This window comes from Sus scrofa, chromosome 2, assembly GCF_000003025.6.
Source record: "Sus scrofa isolate TJ Tabasco breed Duroc chromosome 2, Sscrofa11.1, whole genome shotgun sequence".
NCBI lineage: Eukaryota > Metazoa > Chordata > Mammalia > Artiodactyla > Suidae > Sus > Sus scrofa.
The window spans coordinates 8,081,437-8,101,608 of record NC_010444.4 but is presented as its reverse complement, the minus strand read 5'-3'; the positions used below and the strand labels follow the sequence as shown (position 1 = coordinate 8,101,608).

Below are 20,172 nucleotides of genomic sequence, written 5' to 3'. Positions count from 1 at the left end.
GAAACTCCTCATGCCTTGGAACCTGGGCTCCGTCTCCTACTCGCGCTGAGGATGGTGTTGGGTGGGGTGTGGAGAGGAGGGCCTGGCCGCCCCATGGTCCTGCCGGCTCCCTGCGCTGTGGTGGGTCGGGTGTGCTCAGCCATTATCCTTGCTGCTTTGTGTGCTTGCCTCTGTTTACATGGCTTCTGGCTTCTGTGGAGGACAAACCCTGTTGTCATTGGGCAGCCTTTCCTGCTTCCCCTCTAGCTCTCTTGTTTTTGCCGAGCCCAAGACCCTGTGTCTGTCTGTCCAGTGGGGTCCACTCTGCGGCTGGAAGCCCTCTCTCTGCAGGACCAGCCTTCCCTGTCCTTGGTCGGTGGACTCCAGCCACTTCTCAGGTGCTCATGGCCTTTCCCGGGGGGGGGCAGGTCACATTATTATAGAATCTTGCATCTTTTTATTTTCCTTTGTCTTTTTGCCTTTTCTAGGGCCACTACCGCAGCACATGGAGGTTCCCAGGCTAGGGGTCTAAATGGAGCTGTAGCTGCCGGCCTTCGCCATGGCCACAGCAACGCCAGATCCGAGCCATGTCTGCGACCTACACCACAGGTCACGGCAACGCCAGATCCTTAACCCACTGAGCAAGGCCAGGGATCGAACCCGCAACCTCATGGTTCCTGGTCGGATTTGTTAACCACTGCGCCACGACGGGAACTCCGAATCTTGCATCTTTATGTCAGCCTGGGACCCCTTTCCTTCTAGCGCTGCATCTGGGGTAAATTCTTAGACACCAACTGGCTTTCTTGTTCTCCCTGCCTGCTTCCCCGGCCCCGGCCCTCCTTGACTTGGAGAATCGCTGCTCCCCAGGGTCCTTCCGCAGTGATTCTTGCCTGGGTGCCTCCTTAGCTGGGACAGGCACGTGAAGCACTTGCTCCCGCTGAGCTGGAATTCTGACTGCCAGTGTGGAAGGAAGGCTCCAACCTGGTCCTATCTCTGGAGGAGGATGAGGCTTTCGTTCTCCTGTGCATCCTCTTTGTGGGGGTGACCTGAATGATTTCTGAGCAGACACAGGTTCAGTGTCACCTGTGGAGCTGCCGGATGGAGGGCGAAGATGCCGGGTAAGAGCTGAAGGGTTCTAGGGTGTGGGTGGCTTTAGGCCCAGGTTGTCTGAATACTCCTCTCTCCAGCCCCTGTTTCCTGATTGATGTTGACTGGAGGTTCCCAGCTAGGGGTCAATTGGAGCTGTAGCCGCCGGCCTATGCCAGAGCCACAGCAACACCAGATCTGAGCCAAGTCTGCAACCTACACCACAGCTCAACAGCAACGCCGGATCCTTAACCCACTGAGCAAGGCTGGGGACCGAACCTGCAACCTCATGGCTCCTAGTTGTATTCATTAACCACTGCGCCACGATGGGAACTCCTGTCTAGTCTTTTTGGCGGGTGTCCAGTACCCCCTGGTTGCTGTGGGCACAGATTAGGCCGTGAGTCTCTGAGAGGAGAGCTGTCTTTCGTATGGTAGCTCTGCCCTGCCAAGGCGTTTGATTTGGTGTCTCCCTATTTTTGTGCCCCTGGAGCCCAAAGGGATGCAGTGATCCCCTTGGCCCAGGACAGCTACCTTCGTCCAAAGGTGTGCATCTCGACCCGCCTCCCAGACTGCGAGGCCGCTTCGTCAGGACCCTTGCTCTCCCACTGCCAGCAGCTGCTGCAGTGTCTTGAAGGGGCAGGACCATAGATTTGGGTGAATGGGAGAGTTTACCATGTGAGCAAGCTGTTGTGCTGGAAGCCCCTCCTCCCTTGTCCTTTACTGGGCCTTACCTCTGATCACCTTGCTGTGTCCCTTCTTCCTGACCATGTCAGAGGCCTGGGGGCCGCCTTATGTGCAAGCAAGTTGCTTGTCCTCCTGGAAAGCAGTGTCTGGCTGGCTGTCATTATCCTGCGTCTGGAGGCGTGGATGTCTGCCCTAGGGTGCACACGGGCTGGAGGGGTGGCTGCCTTCGTGGCAGGTGATGTGTCAGCAGAGGACTGCGGGAGTTCCCTTGTGGCCTAGCGCTTAAGGATCTGGCGTGTTGAAATGGGAGATTACCCAGTGGGTCCAGTGTAATCATAGGAGTCCTTAAGGTGGACGGGACCGGAAGATAACTGGCATCTCACACATGCCACCCGAGGGTCCTGCCAGCCGCAGGGCTTAGAAGGTGGAGAAATGGGCTGCCTTCCAAGGAGTGCAGTGGCTTCTAGAAGCTAAGGACAGCCCTCAGTTGACAGCCAGCAAGGACAGGAGGACCTCAGTTCCAGAGCTTCAAGGAACTGATTCTGCAAACAGCCTGCATGAGTAGGAAGCAGATTCTCCCTCAGAGCCCCTTGAAGGGAACACAGCCTGCACAAACCTTGATTTTAGTCTGACGGAACCCATGCCAGACCTCTGACCTCTCATTTGCGTTGTTCTAAACCGAGTCTGCACTAAGGAAACAAATGCGTCATTCTGGCGCTGCGAGGCCAGCGGGAGGGGCTGGCACCAGTGGATGGATCCTTAACAGACTTGGGGTGAACTGGGATCCTTAACAGACTTGGGGTGAACTGGGATGTGAGGCATTTACAGGAGGAAAATGCCCCGAGAAGGAGCATGAGGGGGTGGAGGGCTCTCCCTTTGCCCCCTCTGCCCCCTCCTCTGCTTGCTTTCTGCCTTAGGTGGTGCGAACCCCGCAGGCAAGTATCACCCCGGCCAGCACCCCCGAAGCACGGCGCCTGTTCAGTTTCAGCAGCCTGGCCTCTGTGCCATTAATGCCTTGCTAGACCACGACTTTGGAGCCGGCTGCTGTGGGCCACTGTGATTCCTGTGTGGCAGCTCTGGAGGTCCATTTCGGGGCTGGGCACGCCCCCGCCCTTCCCATCTGGACAGCTGCCTGACTCCCAAGCTCGCCTCCGGAGGGATCGCCAAGGCCTCATCTTTGGCTCACCTTGAGGCTTTCTCCTGGCCGTGGCCCCCCTTGGGATGGTTGTGGCTTTCCCAAGGCCCGTGCCATGTCCCTGTTACCTGGCTCTCTCCCCTGAGACGTTGTGTGGCGCTGGAAGCCATGTGGCTCTCTAGGGCCTCTGTGCTTCCTCTGGCTGAGGCTTCAAAGTCCCTGGGTCCTGGTATGGGTCCCCTCTCCACTTGACCATCCAACGGTCATGGATGTGGCATTGGGGCACATTCTGGGGCTGGGAGGAGGCATCTATGCCGTGTCAGTTCGCTGGCTGCTCCCTGTTACCTTTGCCACTGTCTCTAACAGCAGCCTGAACCCAAGCATCAGTGCTGCCTGTTTCATTATAGGTCTCAGTGGGCAGGACCAGCAGTGCTGGACCATTGCTAGGTTTGCAAATTAAGAGGCAGAGATAAATGTCTGGAGCTATGCTGGTGATTCCTGGCAAATGTGCTGTTGGGTTTTAGATGCTTCCAGATGGAGAATCAGGGAGTTTCCCTGGTGGCCTGGTAGTTAAGGATCTGGTGTTGTCACTGCTGTGTCACAGGTTTGATCCCTGACCCAGGAACTTCTGCATGCTTTGGGTGTGGCCAAAACAAACTACAACCAAAATCCAAAAATGGTAAAAATACCAGGAGAGATGGAATGAGGGTAAGAAAACCATTATTAACCACCAACTTAATTGGCATGGAAAAGAGTGGGGCAGGGCGTTCCCATTGTGGCTCAGCAGAAATGAATCCGCCTAGTATCCACAAAGGTGTGGGTTTGATCTCTGGCCTCGCTCAGTGGGTTAAGGATCTGGCATTGCCGTGAGCTGTGGTGTAGGTCGCAGATGCGGCTCAGATCCCCGTTGCTGTGGCTGTGGTGTAGGCCGGTAGCTGTAGCTCTGATTAGACCCCTGGCCTGGGAACTTCCATATGCCACAGGTGCAGCCCTAAAAAGCAAAACCAAACCAAACCAAAAGAATGGGGCAAAAGTTGACCGTCCTGGGGCTGGATGAAGAGCCAAAGCTTCTCTCTGGCCATTTCCTTCCCATTCTGCCTGACAAGCGGGGAGTTGGGCAGCAGGTCGGGGGAGGGGGGCCTCATTTGCACTCCCTGTATACGCTGAGGGGGCAGGTCTGTTCCTCGAGCCCCAGACCCTTGTGTGGGAGGGAGGCATTCATTTGGTGTCGGCAGCCTTGCTGCAGTCCAGCCCTGGGCCACAACGGGGATTCCTTCTCTCTCTCCAGAACTGGACTCCCTACTCAAAACAAGGAGTGTGGGTAAGAGTGGAGTTGCCGTATAGCTATTTTCAAGATTTTTGTAAAAAGCCAAATAGAAATCATCTTTTCGTCATTAACTGTCTTAGCTTCTCCTTCGGCAATACAGGTGCTACTGACTGACAATCCGACTGGCGGTTACAGATTTCATTGTTAAAACTGGGAAAGGGAATGAGCAGTTTGATGGGCATGGGGTCCGAATGGTGGACCCTCGGCTTTCTTGAGTTTGGAGCAATCCCAAGGTTCAGTGACCCAATACATAGTAATTTGCAATGTTGCTGGACACAGACTTGGCATTCCTAGTGTTGCCCAGACAGCCTCTGTGGGCTGTGTGATGAGCCCAGGCACCAGCTGCCCCTGCTCCAGCGCTGGATGTAGCTCACGAAGACATTCAGCCACACTGTGCTCCCATGCTGTCAGGAACTGAGGGGTCTGACTGGGCTCAGGCACAGCCTCCTCAAGTGCTAACATATCACTATCATGTCACAAAAAGGCCCTCCATAGTGAAAAGTTGAGAAGCTGAGCCCCAGATTGTAACCTCATTAAATAACAGCATCTTTAGCACCCAAGGCCTTGCCACATTTTTTTGTTTTTCTTTTTAAGGTCACACCTGCGGCATATGGAAGTTCCCAGGCTAGGGGTTGAATCGGAGCTGCAGCTGCCGGCCTACGCCGCAGCCACAGCAATGAGGCGTTTGAATACAGCTGTGACCTACACTACAGCTTGCAGCAACGCCAGATCCTTAACCCACGGAACGAGGGCCAGGGATCGAACCTCACAGACACTATGTTGGGTTCTTAACCTGCTGAGCCACAATGCGGACTCCACATTTTATTTTTAGATAATTCACAGGCAATCTGAGTAGACACATAAAGATCCCGTCTACCCTGTCTACAGGTTACTCACTTCCCGCCACGGGTAGCGCTTTGCACCTGAAACTATAGTACCGCACATTCCAGGATATTCATATATAATCAAGAGAAAGAGCATTTCCATCTCCACAAGGAGGCTCTTCTGTTTCCTTTTCACCATCACACCCACTTCCCTTCTGCCCCCAACTCCTCCTTAAGCCCGGGCAATCACTAATCTGTTTTCCCTTCTTACCAACCCTTCTTTTTCTTTTCTTTTTCTTTTTTTTGGACTGTGCCCACAGCATTCAGAAGTTCCTGGGCCAGGGGTCGAACCCACTCCACAGCAGTGACCTAAGCCACAGAAGTGACAATGCCAGATCCTTAACCCCTAGGCCACCAGGGAGCTCCCTCAACTCCTTTCTTTAACAACCAAACAATCCCCCCCCAAATCTCTAATTTCCTCCTATTCATAAGGGCAGAGAGTCCAAAGTTAGGTCTTTGACCTCAAGGGACATGTTCTTTCTGCCAGAAGCAGGATACCAATGCCCGCTCAGAACTGAGGCTCAGGGAAGAGGGGCGGTAATGCCCAGGGCTCTGATGTTAACGCCAGGTGATCCTCATTGTAAGCGCCTGAAATGAGTTCTAGAGCCCGAAGCAGGAATGTTGCCTTCAGTGATTTTAATTTCATCTTCCTGCTTATCTCAATAACACAATCCGCGCTTCAAACTCCAGTGAAAAGAAAACTGAAGCGGCCCCAGGAGGCTCTTATCACTACCGGGCACATTGGGAGCCTGGGATGATGGAGCTGAGCAAGCTTGCGGGTGGAGGGTGGGCGGGGACTGCCTGGCTTTCGCTCGGCTTCCACCGCAGCCCGAGGGACTGGGAGCCCCTCAGGTGGCAACGCCTAAGGGGATCCTGTTGCTAGGGGCGTTACTAAGGAGGTGCCACAAGGAGGGGCTCTCTTCCGGGAGGAGGGCGACTGGTAACCCGGAAGTGGTCGGCAGTGCGGCGCTGTTTAAAGATGGCGGCGGAGGAACCTCAGCAGCAGAAGCAGGAGCCGCTGGGCAGCGACTCTGAAGGTACCCACCCGGGGAGGGCTGTCCGGCCTAGGCCAGCGGGGGCGATGCCGGGTCACCGGCTCACGAGGAGGCCAAGGGCGGAGCGGCCAGCTTCGAAGCGCGCTTATGGCCCCTTCCTCCTCCACCTCCTCCGCCGCCGCCGCCGCCTCCTCCCCTCCCCCTCACAATGGAAGGAGCGGTCGCCGCGACCCCCGGCCGGGCGGGCGGCGTGCGAGAGAGCAGTGCTAGCCCGGGCCCCCGGCTCTTCCCCATTGCGCGTTCCCGGGGCGGAGCCTGGGCCGCGCCCGCCCCCCACCCAGCCCCCTCTCCGCCGGGCGCCTGGCCCTGGGGTCCCCAGCCGTCCAGCCCTGGTCCTTGCAGTCAGGCCCAGGCCTAGTCTGGGCCCGGCCGCCTGCCTTCTCCAGACCAACCCAAGCCCGGGAGGGCGTCGAATTACACCGGGCTGCGGAGCACAAAGGGCTGGGCAGGCCGCCGGGGATGCTGCGGGCGCCCTGGGGTCTTGAGCGGCCGCCGGTGTGTGCCCCTGAGGGCAGCAGCCTTCATTTTCGGTAGAGCCCCTTCTTCTGCCTTTGCAGCCCCTTTCCGCCTGACTAGGCGTTGTATCCTTAGACTCCTGAAGAGCTGGTCCTTTTAAATGGTCCACTCTCTTCTTTTTCACCCCAAGATAGACTCTGGGGCCTGAGTAGGTCCTCAGGGTGAGAGGGACATTCCTGTTGCAGGGCAGTGTAGGCGATGGGTCGAGGCCCAGCCGAGGATCCAGGATGCTCAAAGTTAAAAGTATTGGCCTTAAAAATCATTCAGGACACACCTCCTGTTCTAACTGCACACTTGAAGGACTGAACTTTGGGAGACCCGTCCCACTAGAAGGGACTTGTTTGTAACCACATAAGTTAAGAAAGAGCTGGGGCCAGGATTCAGGTCCCTTGGCTTCTCCCCAGTGGCTGCTCAGAGTGGGGCCCACAGGGTGGACCTGCTCAACTCACGGATGAGCACTTAACAGTGTGCCTCTAAGGAACCACCTCCTCAGGACATCTCGCTGAGGGGATGGTGGTGGTATCAGTCCCTGCTTCCAGCCGAGGACAGGCCTCTGCACTCAGGTGGCCCCGGGGGAGTAATTGTGAAGAGCTCAAACTTTGAAATGAGACACACCTGGATTTGACCACAGGTCTTTCTGGTTGTGACCTTGGGGGGGTTACGTCACCTGTCTGCATTTGTTATCTAAAATGGGCGTATGCAGGATGGAGAGTTGTTGTAGCACAGTGGGTTAATGATCTGGCTTGTCTCTGGAAGCGCCAATTGGATCCCTGGCGGGGCGTGTGGGTTAAGGATCTGGTGTTGCCACAGCTGCGGCTTGGATTCCATCCTTGCCCCAAGAACTTCCATATGCTGTGGGTGTGGCCAAAAGAGAATGAAAGAAAAAAAAAGTCCCCAGGATGGCAGGAGGAGGAGGAGGGGTGTGATTGGGTAGAGTGCAGACTCACAGGAAGCTCCCATCCGGCCCAGGACTCTGCTGCCTCATCTTTCTTTCCCCAAGAGACCCCGCCTGGCTCCAGGGCCTCCCCAGGCTGCTGGGAAGTGCTGTTAGAAAGCAAGGGGAAAGGGGGGTTGTTAGAGCCAGAAGAGTGGTCACCTTTGCCCCCTCATTTTAAGGATGAGAAAACGAAGGCCCAGGAAAGGAAAGGACTTGCCAAGATCACACAGTTGGGGTGGGGCAGGGTTTGACACGTGCCTCCACATTCCAGGTCTGCTCTCCTGGCCTGGGCTGCTCCTGTCCTCGACACAGCTGCCCACAGTGGGGCTAACCAGGGCCCCTTGTAAACCTTGGCTTTCTTCCTTATTCCAGGTGTTAACTGTCTTGCCTATGATGAAGCCATCATGGCTCAGCAGGACCGAATTCAGCAAGAGGTGAGGGGCTGTGGCCAGCGGCCCTACTCTGGGGATGCAGGAGCTGGGCCTGCGGCCTGTTGTTTCTCTCTATTTTGGAAGTCCCCTCCTCTCCAAGCTGTTCTGGGTACGGAACGCCTGTAGGGGAGAGGGTCACTGCTACTGAGTGACTGGCCCAGCACCGTCATTCAGGTGTTCTCGCTGCTGGGTGTGGGTCATTGCATTCACCTGTCAGAGCATCTGATGGATTTCCTGCCCCTGCAGATTGCTGTGCAGAACCCTCTGGTCTCGGAGCGACTGGAGCTCTCCGTCCTGTACAAAGAGTATGCCGAGGACGACAACATCTATCAACAGAAGATCAAGGTGGGAGCCTGGCCAAGGGGGCAGGAAGAGCCCTTGGGTAGAGGCAGGGGCAGGAGCATGCCTGCTTGAGACCTGCTCCTCGCTGGGCCTGGCCTCAGAGAGGGCAGGATGTTGGGGGGGCCCTCTGGTCACTGGTTCGTCAATGTTCAGACTCCGGAACCAAAGAGACCTTGATTCAAATACTCCGCCACACAGCAGCTGTGTCTCCAGCAGCTGCTGCGCCATCTCTGAGCCATGGCGCTCATCTGTGAAATCGGGAAGGTGAAAGCATCTGCCCCCGGGGCAGTCACAGGCTGAGGGAGATGGTGCCTGTGGGGCCTGGGGCAGGCGGGAGCTGACGGTCTCAGGCTGACTTGGGGCTGAGCCAGCTGGGAGGAGGCCTGTGGCCTTGGGGACCTGTGGAGAGGCAGGGGGAAAGGGACCCGGGTGTCACTTACAAACAGGTGAGTTCCTTGACAACCCCCTGTCTTCTCTGGGAGCTGGGAGTGTGAAGTGTGACAGTGGCATGTGTAAACAGCATCTCATGGGCACAGCCTGCAGGCTTAGTAAATGCTACTCCTCCCCCAGCTCCCCCGAAGATCAGAGATGCATAGAACCTTCCACCTGAAAGGAGGGCTTGGGGATTAGCCATCTCAGGGCCAGGCAGGTTACCAGGTGATTGAAGGTGCCCAGGCCTGGTGGTAACAGCCACACCGCTGCTCGGCGTCAGGGAGTAGCAAGGAGTGGAAACTCCTGGGGCGACTCGGAGTATCCATGGCTGTCGCTGCATTGGGGCTTCCAGGACAATCCAGAAATTATTTTGTTGTAAAATCTCCAGACTCCTAATAGTTGGAAGCTACTCGAAATTGACAGTGTTGAGCGGGTCGGGTGACACACCTGCCAGCTTCAGCTGTGTGTGGCCTGCGGTCTCCTCGGACCCCTTGCTCAGGGTGTGTGTGTGATATACCCAGGAGGCCTGTGGAGAGAGGAGAACACTGGCTTTGGGGCCTGGGTTCGAGTTCTGGCTTCATTACCTCTGTGTGATCTTGGGACTTCTTGGGTCCCCCACTGATCTCTTCTCTCTGGGGGGGCTGTCTGCCTTGTGGGCTGGTCGTGAGGCTGGAAAGAGATGATGGCGGAAGGTGCCGAGCCCAGGGCTCTGGGCCGTAAGTCCAGTGGGATAGCAGAGTGGGGCCCTGGGGCCGTGGTTCAAGGCCTGCCTGTCGCACGAGGACTCCCTGGTAAAACTGACAGGATCGGCCTGTCTTCTTCCCATCGAGTCACTGGGCGACTGTTAAGTGGCCTCTGTGTGCTGTGCGGGCAGGAGCTCCACCTCCATGTGCCGACCCCACACCCTCTGCTCCTGGGAGGGGCCCAGGCGCAGACAGACCTGCGTGACTTGGCTTGTCTGTGAGGTGGGCCCCTGGGAGGAAGGATCCGAAGACAGGGATGTCAGCCCCCAGCAAAGGGCCTGGCCCAGAGTAGGTGGCCCCTGTTCTGGTCGCTGCAGTGATTTGGGCTCTTGGTACCCATTCTGTCCTGTTCACTTAACACGCAGGACGAGCACATCCTGTGGGCCAGGCACTGTTTGATGTTCTGGAGGTGGAGTCGTGTCTACAGCGGTCAGACTCCGGCCCTTAGAAGGTCAGGGTCATAGTGGACAGACAGGCATTAAGCCAGAGGTGACGCGGATGGGTGTTGGAGGGGGCGAGTGCGATGCAGAAGAGCGAAGCAGGACAGGGAGAGCTCGCAGTTTTAAATGGGCGGGGGGGCAGCAGCCCCGCCGGGAAGGTGGTGTCTGAGTGATGAGCCGAAAGGGGCAGGGGAGCCGGCCGGGTGGAGGCCAGAGCGGCGGAACAGGGAGCAGAGGAAGCAGGAGAGGGTGGGACGTGGGCAGGGTGGGGTGGGGTGGGGGGTAGCCAGGGAAGGGGCTCCAGGGGAGCCGAGTGTCCAGGGGGTTTCTCTGGTCGCTGCGGGGCTGGGGCGGGGATAGACTGGGCAGGGAGGTGGAGGCAGCGCGAGGCGGCTTCTGTGATACCAGCCGCGGGGATGGGGACTGGGCACCCCCCCACCCCTGGAAGCGGTCGCATGAGGAAGGTCTTGAAGGTGAAGCCAGAGGATCCGTGGCCGGCTTGGGTGTGGTGAGGGCAGCGTCGACAGAGGCTGTGAGATTCTGGCTCCTCAGCCGGAAGGTGGAGTCCGGGGTGCCGAGGGGAAGCCCGAGAGCAGCCCGGGAGCCTCGAGGCCGCGGCTGCCTGTGGCTGGGCAGCCGAGGAGGTGGGGGCACGGCCGCCGGATGTGTGAGTCACAGCTGGAGTTGAGGCCCAGAAGCGGCGGGGGAAGAGTCCCATTGAAATTCCACGAGCGATGAGGTCAGGAGAGGAGTAGAGCCAGACAGAAGCTGCCCCAGGCCTGAGCAGGGATGTGCCGTTCACGCGGCAGGCGCCGGCATGGTCTGTGGCGTGACTGTCTTCTGGCAGGTGACACGGGGTCTTGAGGCAGGGTGTGTGTGGTTTGGTGGCAGCCCTCACCTTCCCAGGTTAGATGAGGAGGGAGCTGCAGGCCCGGAAGGGAAGTAAGGGGGGGTGTCACCACACACGTGGGCGCTGCTGAGCAGTCGGTCTGGGGAAGAGGGGGACCCTTGGACTTAAGAGGCATCCGTGACCTTCACTAGAGCAAAAGCCTGCTTGGATTGAGGTCACAGCAGGAGGGGACGGAGACAGTGCACGGGGCAGGGGAATTGGGTGGTGGCTGGAAAGGAATTCGTGTGAAGCAAAGGTTTTTTTTTAAAGGGAGAACTCTCCTGGTGTTTAAATGCTGATGGGTCTGAACCTGTAGGGAGGGCGGCGACCCCCTGGAACAGTGTCCCTGGAACAGTGTCTCATCCCAGGGAGGCGTGGCCTCAGACCCTCCCAGGGCCCAGAGTGAAGGCCATGGGCAGGTGTGCCGTGGGGGCTGGGGTTCTCAGGGGAAGTCTTCAGTCCAAAAGGAAGCAAGGTCAAGGTGGGTGGGGGTTTGAAGAGAACAGAAAAGGTATGAGATGGGTGTCGGGGAGAAGGGGAGGGCGCCTAGGCTGAGGGAGTGAGGCCTTGACTCCTACAGGGAGGTTCAACAGACAGAGAAGAAATTTCACTGAGTTTGGGGAGGGAACCAGAAAAGATGGAGCCAGTGCCTGAGGGTGGGCGGGGTAGAGCTTAGAAGGAGGTGAGGGAGGCTGTGTCCAGCCCCAGGCTGTGCCATGGGCACCACGCTGCCCTGGAGCTCTCCAAGTGTGAAAGGTCCTTCCCTGGAAAAGCTGCTTTGATCAAGGACTCAGTCACTTGCCCAGCCGCTGGTGACCCGTGCAACCTATGTGTCCAGAAGTCAGTTTCCTGAGGCTTTGGGGGCTCCTGGTAGCATCACCAGAGTCAGCAGCCAAGGATGGCAGGTGGCTGCTTGGAGCTTAGTTGCCACCTGCTGTAGAGCAACCTCGTCAGGGCGGTTTCCTCGGCCCGCCCTGGCTCTGGCCTGATGTTGATGGGCCCGGGTGGGGCGGGGGCTGCCTCTCCGCAGGACCTCCACAAAAAGTACTCGTACATCCGCAAGACCAGGCCTGATGGAAACTGCTTCTATCGTGCTTTCGGTTTCTCCCACTTGGAGGCGTTGCTGGATGACAGCAAGGAGCTGCAGCGGTGAGGAGGGCGGGCCCTCGAGCACAAAGAGGCGGGTGGGGCAGGGTCCTAGGAAGGGCCCGAGGGGCTCCCTCCATCCTCCTGGGGACCAGGAGGTGCGGTTCCCGTGCTGCCCGGGCCCCCACCTCTGAGCTGGCCTCTCTGCTGGCCGAGGAGCCCGCGCAGCCTCTCTTTCCCTCCCGGCTGCAGGTTCAAGGCTGTGTCTGCTAAGAGCAAAGAGGACCTGGTGTCCCAGGGCTTCACCGAATTCACAATTGAGGATTTCCACAACACGGTGAGCCTCTCGGCCGGGTGGAGGGCGGGGGGCCTGGCCGAGGCAGCATCGGCCCATCTCCTCCCTCACTTGCTCTCTGTCCCCCTTGGGCGGCAGTTCATGGACCTAATCGAGCAGGTGGAGAAGCAGACCTCAGTGGCCGACCTGCTGGCCTCCTTCAACGACCAGAGCACCTCGGACTACCTGGTGGTCTACCTGCGGCTGCTCACCTCGGGCTACCTGCAGCGCGAGAGCAAGTTCTTCGAGCACTTCATCGAGGGTGGGCGGACCGTCAAGGAGTTCTGCCAGCAGGTGCTGCCCCCTCCCCGCTCCCCAGACTCACTGGGGCCTCAGGGTGGGAGCCTCGGGGCCCGGGGGTGCACCGGGTGGCTGGGGGTGCGGAGGCGCCAAGACCCAGGCCCTGAGCGGCCCCTGTGCTGCAGGAGGTGGAGCCCATGTGCAAGGAGAGCGACCACATCCACATCATCGCGCTGGCCCAGGCGCTCAGCGTCTCCATCCAGGTGGAGTACATGGACCGCGGCGAGGGCGGCACCACCAACCCCCACATCTTCCCCGAGGGCTCCGAGCCCAAGGTCTACCTTCTCTACCGGCCTGGACACTACGACATCCTCTACAAATAGGGCTGGCCCGGCCTGCCGCCGCCCTGCCTGCCCTCCCCTCTGCCAGGCACTAGACATGTACAGAGGTTTTTTTTGTGGTTGTAAATGGTCGTACTTCACCCCCCACGCCCTTCCCTGTCACACGACCTTCCATGTTTTATTAAAGGGGACGCTGGTGGTGAGCCGCGTGTGTGCGTGTCCCTGCTCTGCTGCTGCCCTCCTGGCTGCTCTCTGTCTGGCTGCCCCACCCCCCTCAGGTGGCTTCCTCTCAGCCTTCCACCTGTCCACCCCCAAGCCTCCCCGCCAGGAGTAGTTTTGAGGGGGCTAGGCCTCTTGGGGACCCCTCCTGGTTATTGGGCCTCTGCTTCCTTCCCTTCAGGCCTCTGCCCCTGCCCTCCTTAGCCAGCCAGGCCTTCCAGGGGAATTTGGAAGTTCCTTGGAGACTGGCCCAGAGCCCCAGGACCACCAAGGCTTCCAGCTCTGCCCTCATAGGCCACGCCTCCGCCCTGCTGCCCTGGCCTCCCCGGCCACCTGCTCTCCATCAGGGGTCTGCATGGTGGAGAGGGCTGGCCTGAGGGTGCGGCCTGGCTCAGGGTAGGCGGAGGAGCTGGGCCACCCTAGTGCACCCCAGGTGCTGCCCTCCGGGCGGGGGAGGGCTGTCCTCAAGTCTGTCCTTCCCGGAGTCTAGCGGGGCTGGCCAGGCCCCCGTTCTTCCCCCACCCCACCACCCCCTGCCTGTGCCTGCTTTGCATCCCCTCTGCTTGGGCCGCGGTGTCTGCGTTGCCTTCCTCTCTTCACTTCCCCTGGCACATGTGGGGTCTCAGCCCCCAGGCTGTGAGCTCCTTGGGGGCAGGCCCTCAATAAATGTGAAGTGCTGCCCACCTCTGCTGTCTGGCCCGTGCCTCCACCTGCCTGGCTCACTGAGCGCGCTCGCCAGCCCCTCTAGGCCAAAGCACCCCTCCGCACCCGGGCTGCCTCCCTCCCCGCCAGCCAGGGCTGGGACAGGAGCTGCAACACTCATGGTCTTTATTAGGAGGCTCCTGAGGGGGCAGGAAGCAGAGGGACAGAACGGGGTGGCCAGGCCAGGCCCAGATGCAGGCTTCCTCGACTTCTTAGAGCTGGGAGCGAGGTCCGGCAGGCCCTGGCGAGTCTGCGGGGAGGGCAGAGGTCAGAGCCCCGGGGCTGTGGGCCTCCCCCCGGCCTCCCAGCTGTCTCCCTGGCCTCCCTGCGTGGGGGTGAGCGGAGGGCAGGGGGAGTGGGTGTTAGTGGGCACGAGGTTAGTGGGCAGCCACACGGAGGGCCAGGCCCTTCTTACCAGTCCTGGTCAGGGTAGGTGGCGGGGTGCCGTCAGGCTGGAAGGCAGAGGACAGTGAGAACCTGCTGGTGGGGGCGGGGCAGGGGCAGCCCAGGGTTGGCACCGCAGGGTACATACCAACCGGGAAGTAGTAGGGGAGCCGTTGCCGGTAGATGTTCTCGTCCTTCTCCAGGAACACGCAGATGATCAGCCGGTCCACCTGCGTCAGTCAGGGCCGGGGGCTCAGCCTGGGCGGAAGCCACCGACCCCCCCCCGCTCCCGGGCTCCTCACCGCCCTGCAGGTTTTCACCCACCTTGCCCCTGGGGCGCTCAGTGTAGCTGAGCTGAGCTCACGCTACACTACAGAAGGGGCTCGTGGCTTGGGGTGCGCCCCCCTGTCCCCTCCTCGCACTACCTTGTCTGTGCCCTGGGGAGTTAACGGGAAAGGAGAGGGGACACAGAGCCCTGGTGAGGTCGGAGCCCCAAGTGCTTGGCGCTCTGGTCTTCGGGGCTGGAGTTCGCCCCCGTGCCCCACCCGCGTCTGATCCCCTGGGCTGGGCCCAGGCCTCACCTTGTCCTTGTGCTGCTCCAGCCACTCCCGCAACGCGGTCAGCACTACCTCGGCCGCCGCCTCATTGGGGTAGCCTGCGGGCGGGGGCGGGAGTGAGTCCCGGGGAGGGCCCGCCCACCGCCGCTTCGCCCCGCCCCTCCTCGGCCCGGGCCCCCGCCCCCTGCCCACCCCCGCCCTTCCTCTTCCAGACCCCACTCACCAAACACTCCCGTGGAGATGCAGGGGAAAGCCTAGGTTGAGGGGTGAGAAGGGATTGGGGACCGCGTCACTCTCCGCTCCGCCTCCCGCCAGGCCACCCCCCCTCCGTCCCCGCCCCCGCGTCGCCCCCACTCCGCCGCCGCCTGGCGCCCCTCACCGCGGAGCGGAGCCGGTGCTCCAGCAACAGGTCGAGGCTGCTCAGGTAGCAGCTGCGGAGCTCGGCAGCCTGGCTGGCGCTGGGCTCTCCGTGGGCGATGGGTCCCACCGTGTGGATGACATCTGTGGGAGGCGACAAGATCAGACCAACCCGGAGCTTCACGCGGTCCCCATCTTTCTCGCCAGCAGGCCAGGGCCCTGGAGGGGACAAGAAACAGGCCCCTCCCCCCAAGCTCTGAGACTCCCCTGGGAAGGACTTCACCCATGAGCACACACAGGTGTGCCCTCGAGCCTAAACCCACACCTCGACACACGCGCAGGCCCATGCTGGGCCCACTCCCCACATCTGTAGGGACTTGGCTGAGGCTTAGCTCTTCCCTCCCCCAGTCTCCATGCCTCCCCTCCCCCCACCTCCTTCCGAAGGGGCGTTCGAGGAGGGGCCAGGCCCTGGCACTTAAGAAGTGCCTCCGCGGAGTTGCCTTGTGGCTCAGCGGGTTCCCGACCAGTATCCCTGAGGATGCGCGTTCCATCCCTGGCCTTGTTCAGGATCCAGCATTGCCGCCGGCTGCGGGCGTAGGTCACAGATGCAGCTTGTATCTTGTGTTGCTGTGGCTGTGGCGTAGGCCCGCAGCTGCAGCTCTGATTTGACCCCTAGCCTGGGAAACTCCATGTGCTGCAGATGAGGCCCTAAAAAGATACCCCCCCCGAAAAAAAAAAACCATACATACCTTACATAGGGAGTTCCCGTTGTGGCGCAGTGGAAACGAACCAGACTAGTAGCCATGAGGATGCGGGTTCGATTCCCTGGCCGCCATAATGCATAATGGGTTAAGGCTCTGGTGTTGCTTTTAGCTGCGGTGTAGGTCGCAGACTCAGCTCAGATCCGCGGTTGCTGTGGCTGTGGTGTAGGCCAGCAGCTGTAGCTCTGATTCGACCCCTATCCTGGGAACTTACATATGCCACCCCACTGGTGAGGCCCTAAAAAGCAAACAAGCAAACAAAGCACACACCAGAAGGGGCCCCTGGAGGAGGCCTCCAGCAATTCTGTGGGGGTGGCCCCCTAATCTCCAATTATACAAGGCGCCCTGTTGGGGTGTTGGGGGCTCACATTTGGCTGGCAGCCGATAGCCGCAGGTGATCTTGGCCTTGCCGGTCTCGCAGCTCTGCAGAGTCCTGCACTCGTCGGTGAGCAGGGGTCCAGCGGCCCGGTGGATGCAGCCGTCCACTGCCGGGGAGGGGGCAGTGAACGTGGGGCTCCCCGTGGCAACACTGTGAGCCCGTTTTACAGAGAAGGCCGAGGCCCACGGACTTAATATTCCCAAAGCTCTGGCTATGCGGGACTCACCAGGTACCGCGCCTTTCTCCCGCGGCCTCCAGCCGCTCCCTTCCTCCCCGGCCCACACTTGCTCCACTCCTGGGGGAAACCAGGCGCAGAGGAGCCAAAGCGGGCCCTGGCGGGAGCCGGCGCTAACCAGCCGGCAGAGGGCGCGCCCGGCCCGCCCTGCTCTTTCCCGGGTACGCAGGCGGGGCGCGGCGGGGCTGAGATCTCCCCAGACGGAGGCTGCTCCAGGAGGCGGGGTTAGCGGCGGTAGGAACCTCAGCCCGAGCCCATCAAGGGGGCTGGATGTTCGCCCCCCAGCCTTCGCCCGGACGTGCCGCAGGGCCGGCTGCCGGTCGCCGCTTCCGCGCCAGGTGCTCGAGCGCGCCGACCCGCACCGCGTGCAGGATCCCAAGGTCGACCTCCCAAGGCGAGGCCCCTCGGACCCACTTTCCAGACTCTAAGACCCACTTTACAGACAAGGAAACTGAGTCCACCTGGTTACAAGTGGCAGATCCGCTCCTGGCCTTGAGCGAGGTCTTGCAGCTCCTCGTCTGCGCCGCGCGGGGAGGTGGTTGGAGCCACGCCTCCCGGCCGCGCAGGTGTCTCCGGACGCGCGCCCCAGCTCGTTAACGAGCTGCCTCGTTAGTGCATCCGGCTTAATTGGGGCCAGGCCTGGGCTCGTTTATCCGAGGGCGGATTATCCTGGGGACCCAGACCCAGATAAACAACTCGGGCGCGGCGGGAGGCTCGGAGGAGACGCTTCTTCGGGAGAGGCGGGGTTCGGTCTTGGGCAGGGTCAAGTCCTGGCTCGCCCCCCTTGGCCTGGGGCACCCTGGCAAGTACTTTACCCTCTCAGAGTGTCCACTGCCTCATCTAGAAAATAGGGACAGCGATTCTCCCCCCTCCTCAAGGAAGGAGTGGACATCTTGACCAGGAGAACATGACCCGCCTCTGGCAGGTCCCCAGCTCCGATTGCACCCTGGGCCTGTGCCAGGAGCGTGCACACCAAGCTCAAAGCTCTGCAGCAGGAAAGGACTATCATTTCCCCATTTTACAGATGCGCAAACCGAGGCCCTCGCTCCTTCATCATAGCCCCACCCCCAGCATCTTGGCCCAGGTCCAGGGACACCTGTTGGGGCACCCGCTCTTCTTGGGTTTTCTCTTGTGCTCTATGGGGTCCAATCAACCTAACTTTGCAACTGCATTCAGAGCTGGCACCAGGCGATTTCCCAGAGTGTCCCTGGAGTCGGGGGTAGAGGAGTTGGGGGCACCCTGGGAGGGAATCTGGGACTGGGTGCCCCACCCCCTCCTCTCCTGGGCAGGGATAAAGGCAGCTGCAGCCCATGGAGTGGGGATGGAGAGCGGGTCCGGCTGTGTATCCAGGTGTGGCTCAGTGGGTATACAGCCTGCATGTGCAACATCCATGTGCAGTGTGTCTATTGTAGGTGGGGGTGCCAGGCAACCACCCAGTAGAGTGTGCACCAGGTTTAAATGCCAGCTCTGCCAGTCACAGATGTGTGACCCAGGCATAATTAGTGTACTTGTGAATCAAGCACTGCCCCATCTATAAGATGGGATAATAGCAGCACCCACCTCATAGGGCTATTGGAAGGATAAGTGAGTCAATTTCTGTAAAGTGCTTAAGCCAGAGTGCCTGGCGTGGGTGAAGGTGCTGGGTGTGTTGGCTGTTACTAGGACAGTGAGAGCAGAGGCCGTGCCCATGTGTGTACACCTGGGAGCGTGGTGAGAAGTGTCATCCAGGGTGTATGGGGTGGCACGGGGACCTGTGGGAGCCAGCTCTCCTGGGGGCCCCCCGGCCCCGCGCCAGTGGTCTCATCCACTTGGCACCTGGTTGCCTGCCATCTCCCAGTGCTGTCCATCCTGCAGGCGACCTTGGCCCGCGGTGGGGGCCGTGCGGAAGTGGAGCTCAGCGAGATCTGTGTTTCAGGGACTTAATGTTTCCTGCAGAAGTGAACAGGCCTGCAGCCAGGCCTTTGGGCTGACCTGGGGGCATGAGGTGGGAGGAGGAGGGAGGAATTGGCGCTAACGGAGCCCTTGGGCTGGAGGCCCCCCCCCCCCCCCCCCCAGCAGCATCCAGAACAGGGCAGGGGGCCGGGTGACTGCTGTGCAGGCGCCTGGGGAGCAGTTCAGCCAAAGCAGAGATGAGGGCCAGGCCCTGAGTTCTGCCCCTGCCCCCCAACCCACCCCCACGAGAGCCTGCGCACAGACGCTGCTCTGGCACTCAGGGTTTCAGCAGCCTGGGTCCCTCCTGCCCCCTCCCTTGCACATACCAGCCTTGCTCTCCCCATCCCCGAGGGCCAGAGGAGGCCCCCAGCCCCTCGGTCCTTAGCCTTAGGCCCAAAGGCCAGCCCTTCCTTGTCTTGTACCATGACTCACAGGTCCCCTGGCTCTGCCCCCACAGCTCTGTCCTGGCTCCTCCAGCGGCCCGAGCTGAGCCCTGAGACTGGAAGGAAGAGGCTTCCTGGGGGCAGATCCAAGGGCGACGCGTCCTTCCTCCCCACCCACCACCAGACCCGGACCCACCCACCGAAAGGAAGGTGTCCCCAGTTCATACCAAGTGACCCTCAGTCCCCTCCCTGGTCCCCCCAGCTACAATCAAACCTCCACCTTGCCCCCCACCCTGCCCTGAGACAGCAGGAAATCTGGGTTCTCTCCTGGGGAGACTGAACCCATGTGGTAGGCGGTAGGGTCTTCCTTGGATGTCTCTGCTAGGTCAAGGTCAAATCGTCTGTCTGTCGGAAGATGGCCCTAAGGGCGCTCTGCCTCTTTCCTCAGCCCCCTCCTCGCTCCTCCACCTTTCAGCTCCCCCATCTGGCTCAGTTTCAGTCTCAGAGTGAGCAAGGCACTGGGCCGTGTACATCCATCATCTAGTTTGGTCCTCACGGCCAAGGCCACCCTAGGAAGTGCTATTATTTTTTCTGCTTTAGAGAAGAGCTTGAGGCATAGGCAGAGTGAGGAACTTGCCCAGAGTCACACAGCTGGACGGCTCCACTTCCTCCAGGACCACGAAGGGACCCGTCTCTCCGACCCGCCCGGAGCCTCCCGCTCAGGCTGGCTGACCGCTGTTTGCCCTCCGCACCCACACACCAGGGTCGGGGGGGGGGGTGCCCTTCTGTCTGTGGCCGCTGTCTCCTCACTGCCAGCCCCTGCAGCCTGGCTCCTGTCCCCTCCCCACATCGAGACACCCCCCTCCCAACGGCGGGACTGCTTGGGGACCTCTGGTTGCTGAGTGCTCTGGGACCACTCCCAGAGCAGGATGACAACGACCAGCTGCACCCACAGCCTGGCTGCTGCCTCCACCCAGGCCAGCAAGGCTGTCTCGGGGCCCTGGTCCCCCCACCCCTCCTGTCTCCCTCATCTCTTCTGCCTCCTTCCTGAGCTCTTCCGATGCTGCCTGCCTTCTCTCTGCTCCAGCCCTGACCTTCCACCCCGTCCAGGGCCTTCCCCAGATAAGCCCAGTGGCCCCCCGCTCGGAGGCCCACCCCAGCCTCCTGCCACCAGTGTGGCCTGCACGCCCTGCGCTCAGCCTTCGGGAGCATCGGCTCGTCCGGGCCCTTTCCTAGCAGGTCCTGGGCCGGGAGGGCGCCGGGAGAGGCAGGGGCTGGAGCCGGAACCTCCTCAGAGCCAGCGGAGGCAAAGCAGGCAGGCTCCCAAGGGGGCCATTTGCCAAGGCGCTTAGGATATGTTGGCCGCTATTTAGGGTGCTGTA

The 20,172-nt window shown here is 60.5% G+C and overlaps 2 protein-coding genes across 2 annotated transcripts in view; one reads left to right on the top strand and one right to left on the bottom strand.

Moving 5' to 3' along the window:
* OTUB1 (OTU deubiquitinase, ubiquitin aldehyde binding 1) lies at positions 6,054 to 13,081 on the top strand. Its single transcript, NM_001162403.1, is given in 7 exon segments — positions 6,054 to 6,132; positions 7,976 to 8,037; positions 8,281 to 8,379; positions 11,911 to 12,029; positions 12,219 to 12,303; positions 12,400 to 12,594; positions 12,726 to 13,081. Coding segments are annotated over 7 exon segments (816 nt in total). The 5' UTR covers positions 6,054 to 6,074; the 3' UTR covers positions 12,924 to 13,081.
* The window catches only part of MACROD1 (MACRO domain containing 1), a 148,532-nt gene continuing 142,312 nt past the window's right edge, over positions 13,953 to 20,172 (bottom strand). Inside the window, 7 exon segments of the mRNA NM_001204770.1 lie at positions 13,953 to 14,052; positions 14,218 to 14,254; positions 14,335 to 14,416; positions 14,768 to 14,841; positions 14,967 to 14,997; positions 15,123 to 15,244; positions 16,230 to 16,346. Of these exon segments, the coding sequence (NP_001191699.1) occupies positions 14,250 to 14,254; positions 14,335 to 14,416; positions 14,768 to 14,841; positions 14,967 to 14,997; positions 15,123 to 15,244; positions 16,230 to 16,346 (431 nt within the window). The 3' untranslated portion in view covers positions 13,953 to 14,052; positions 14,218 to 14,249.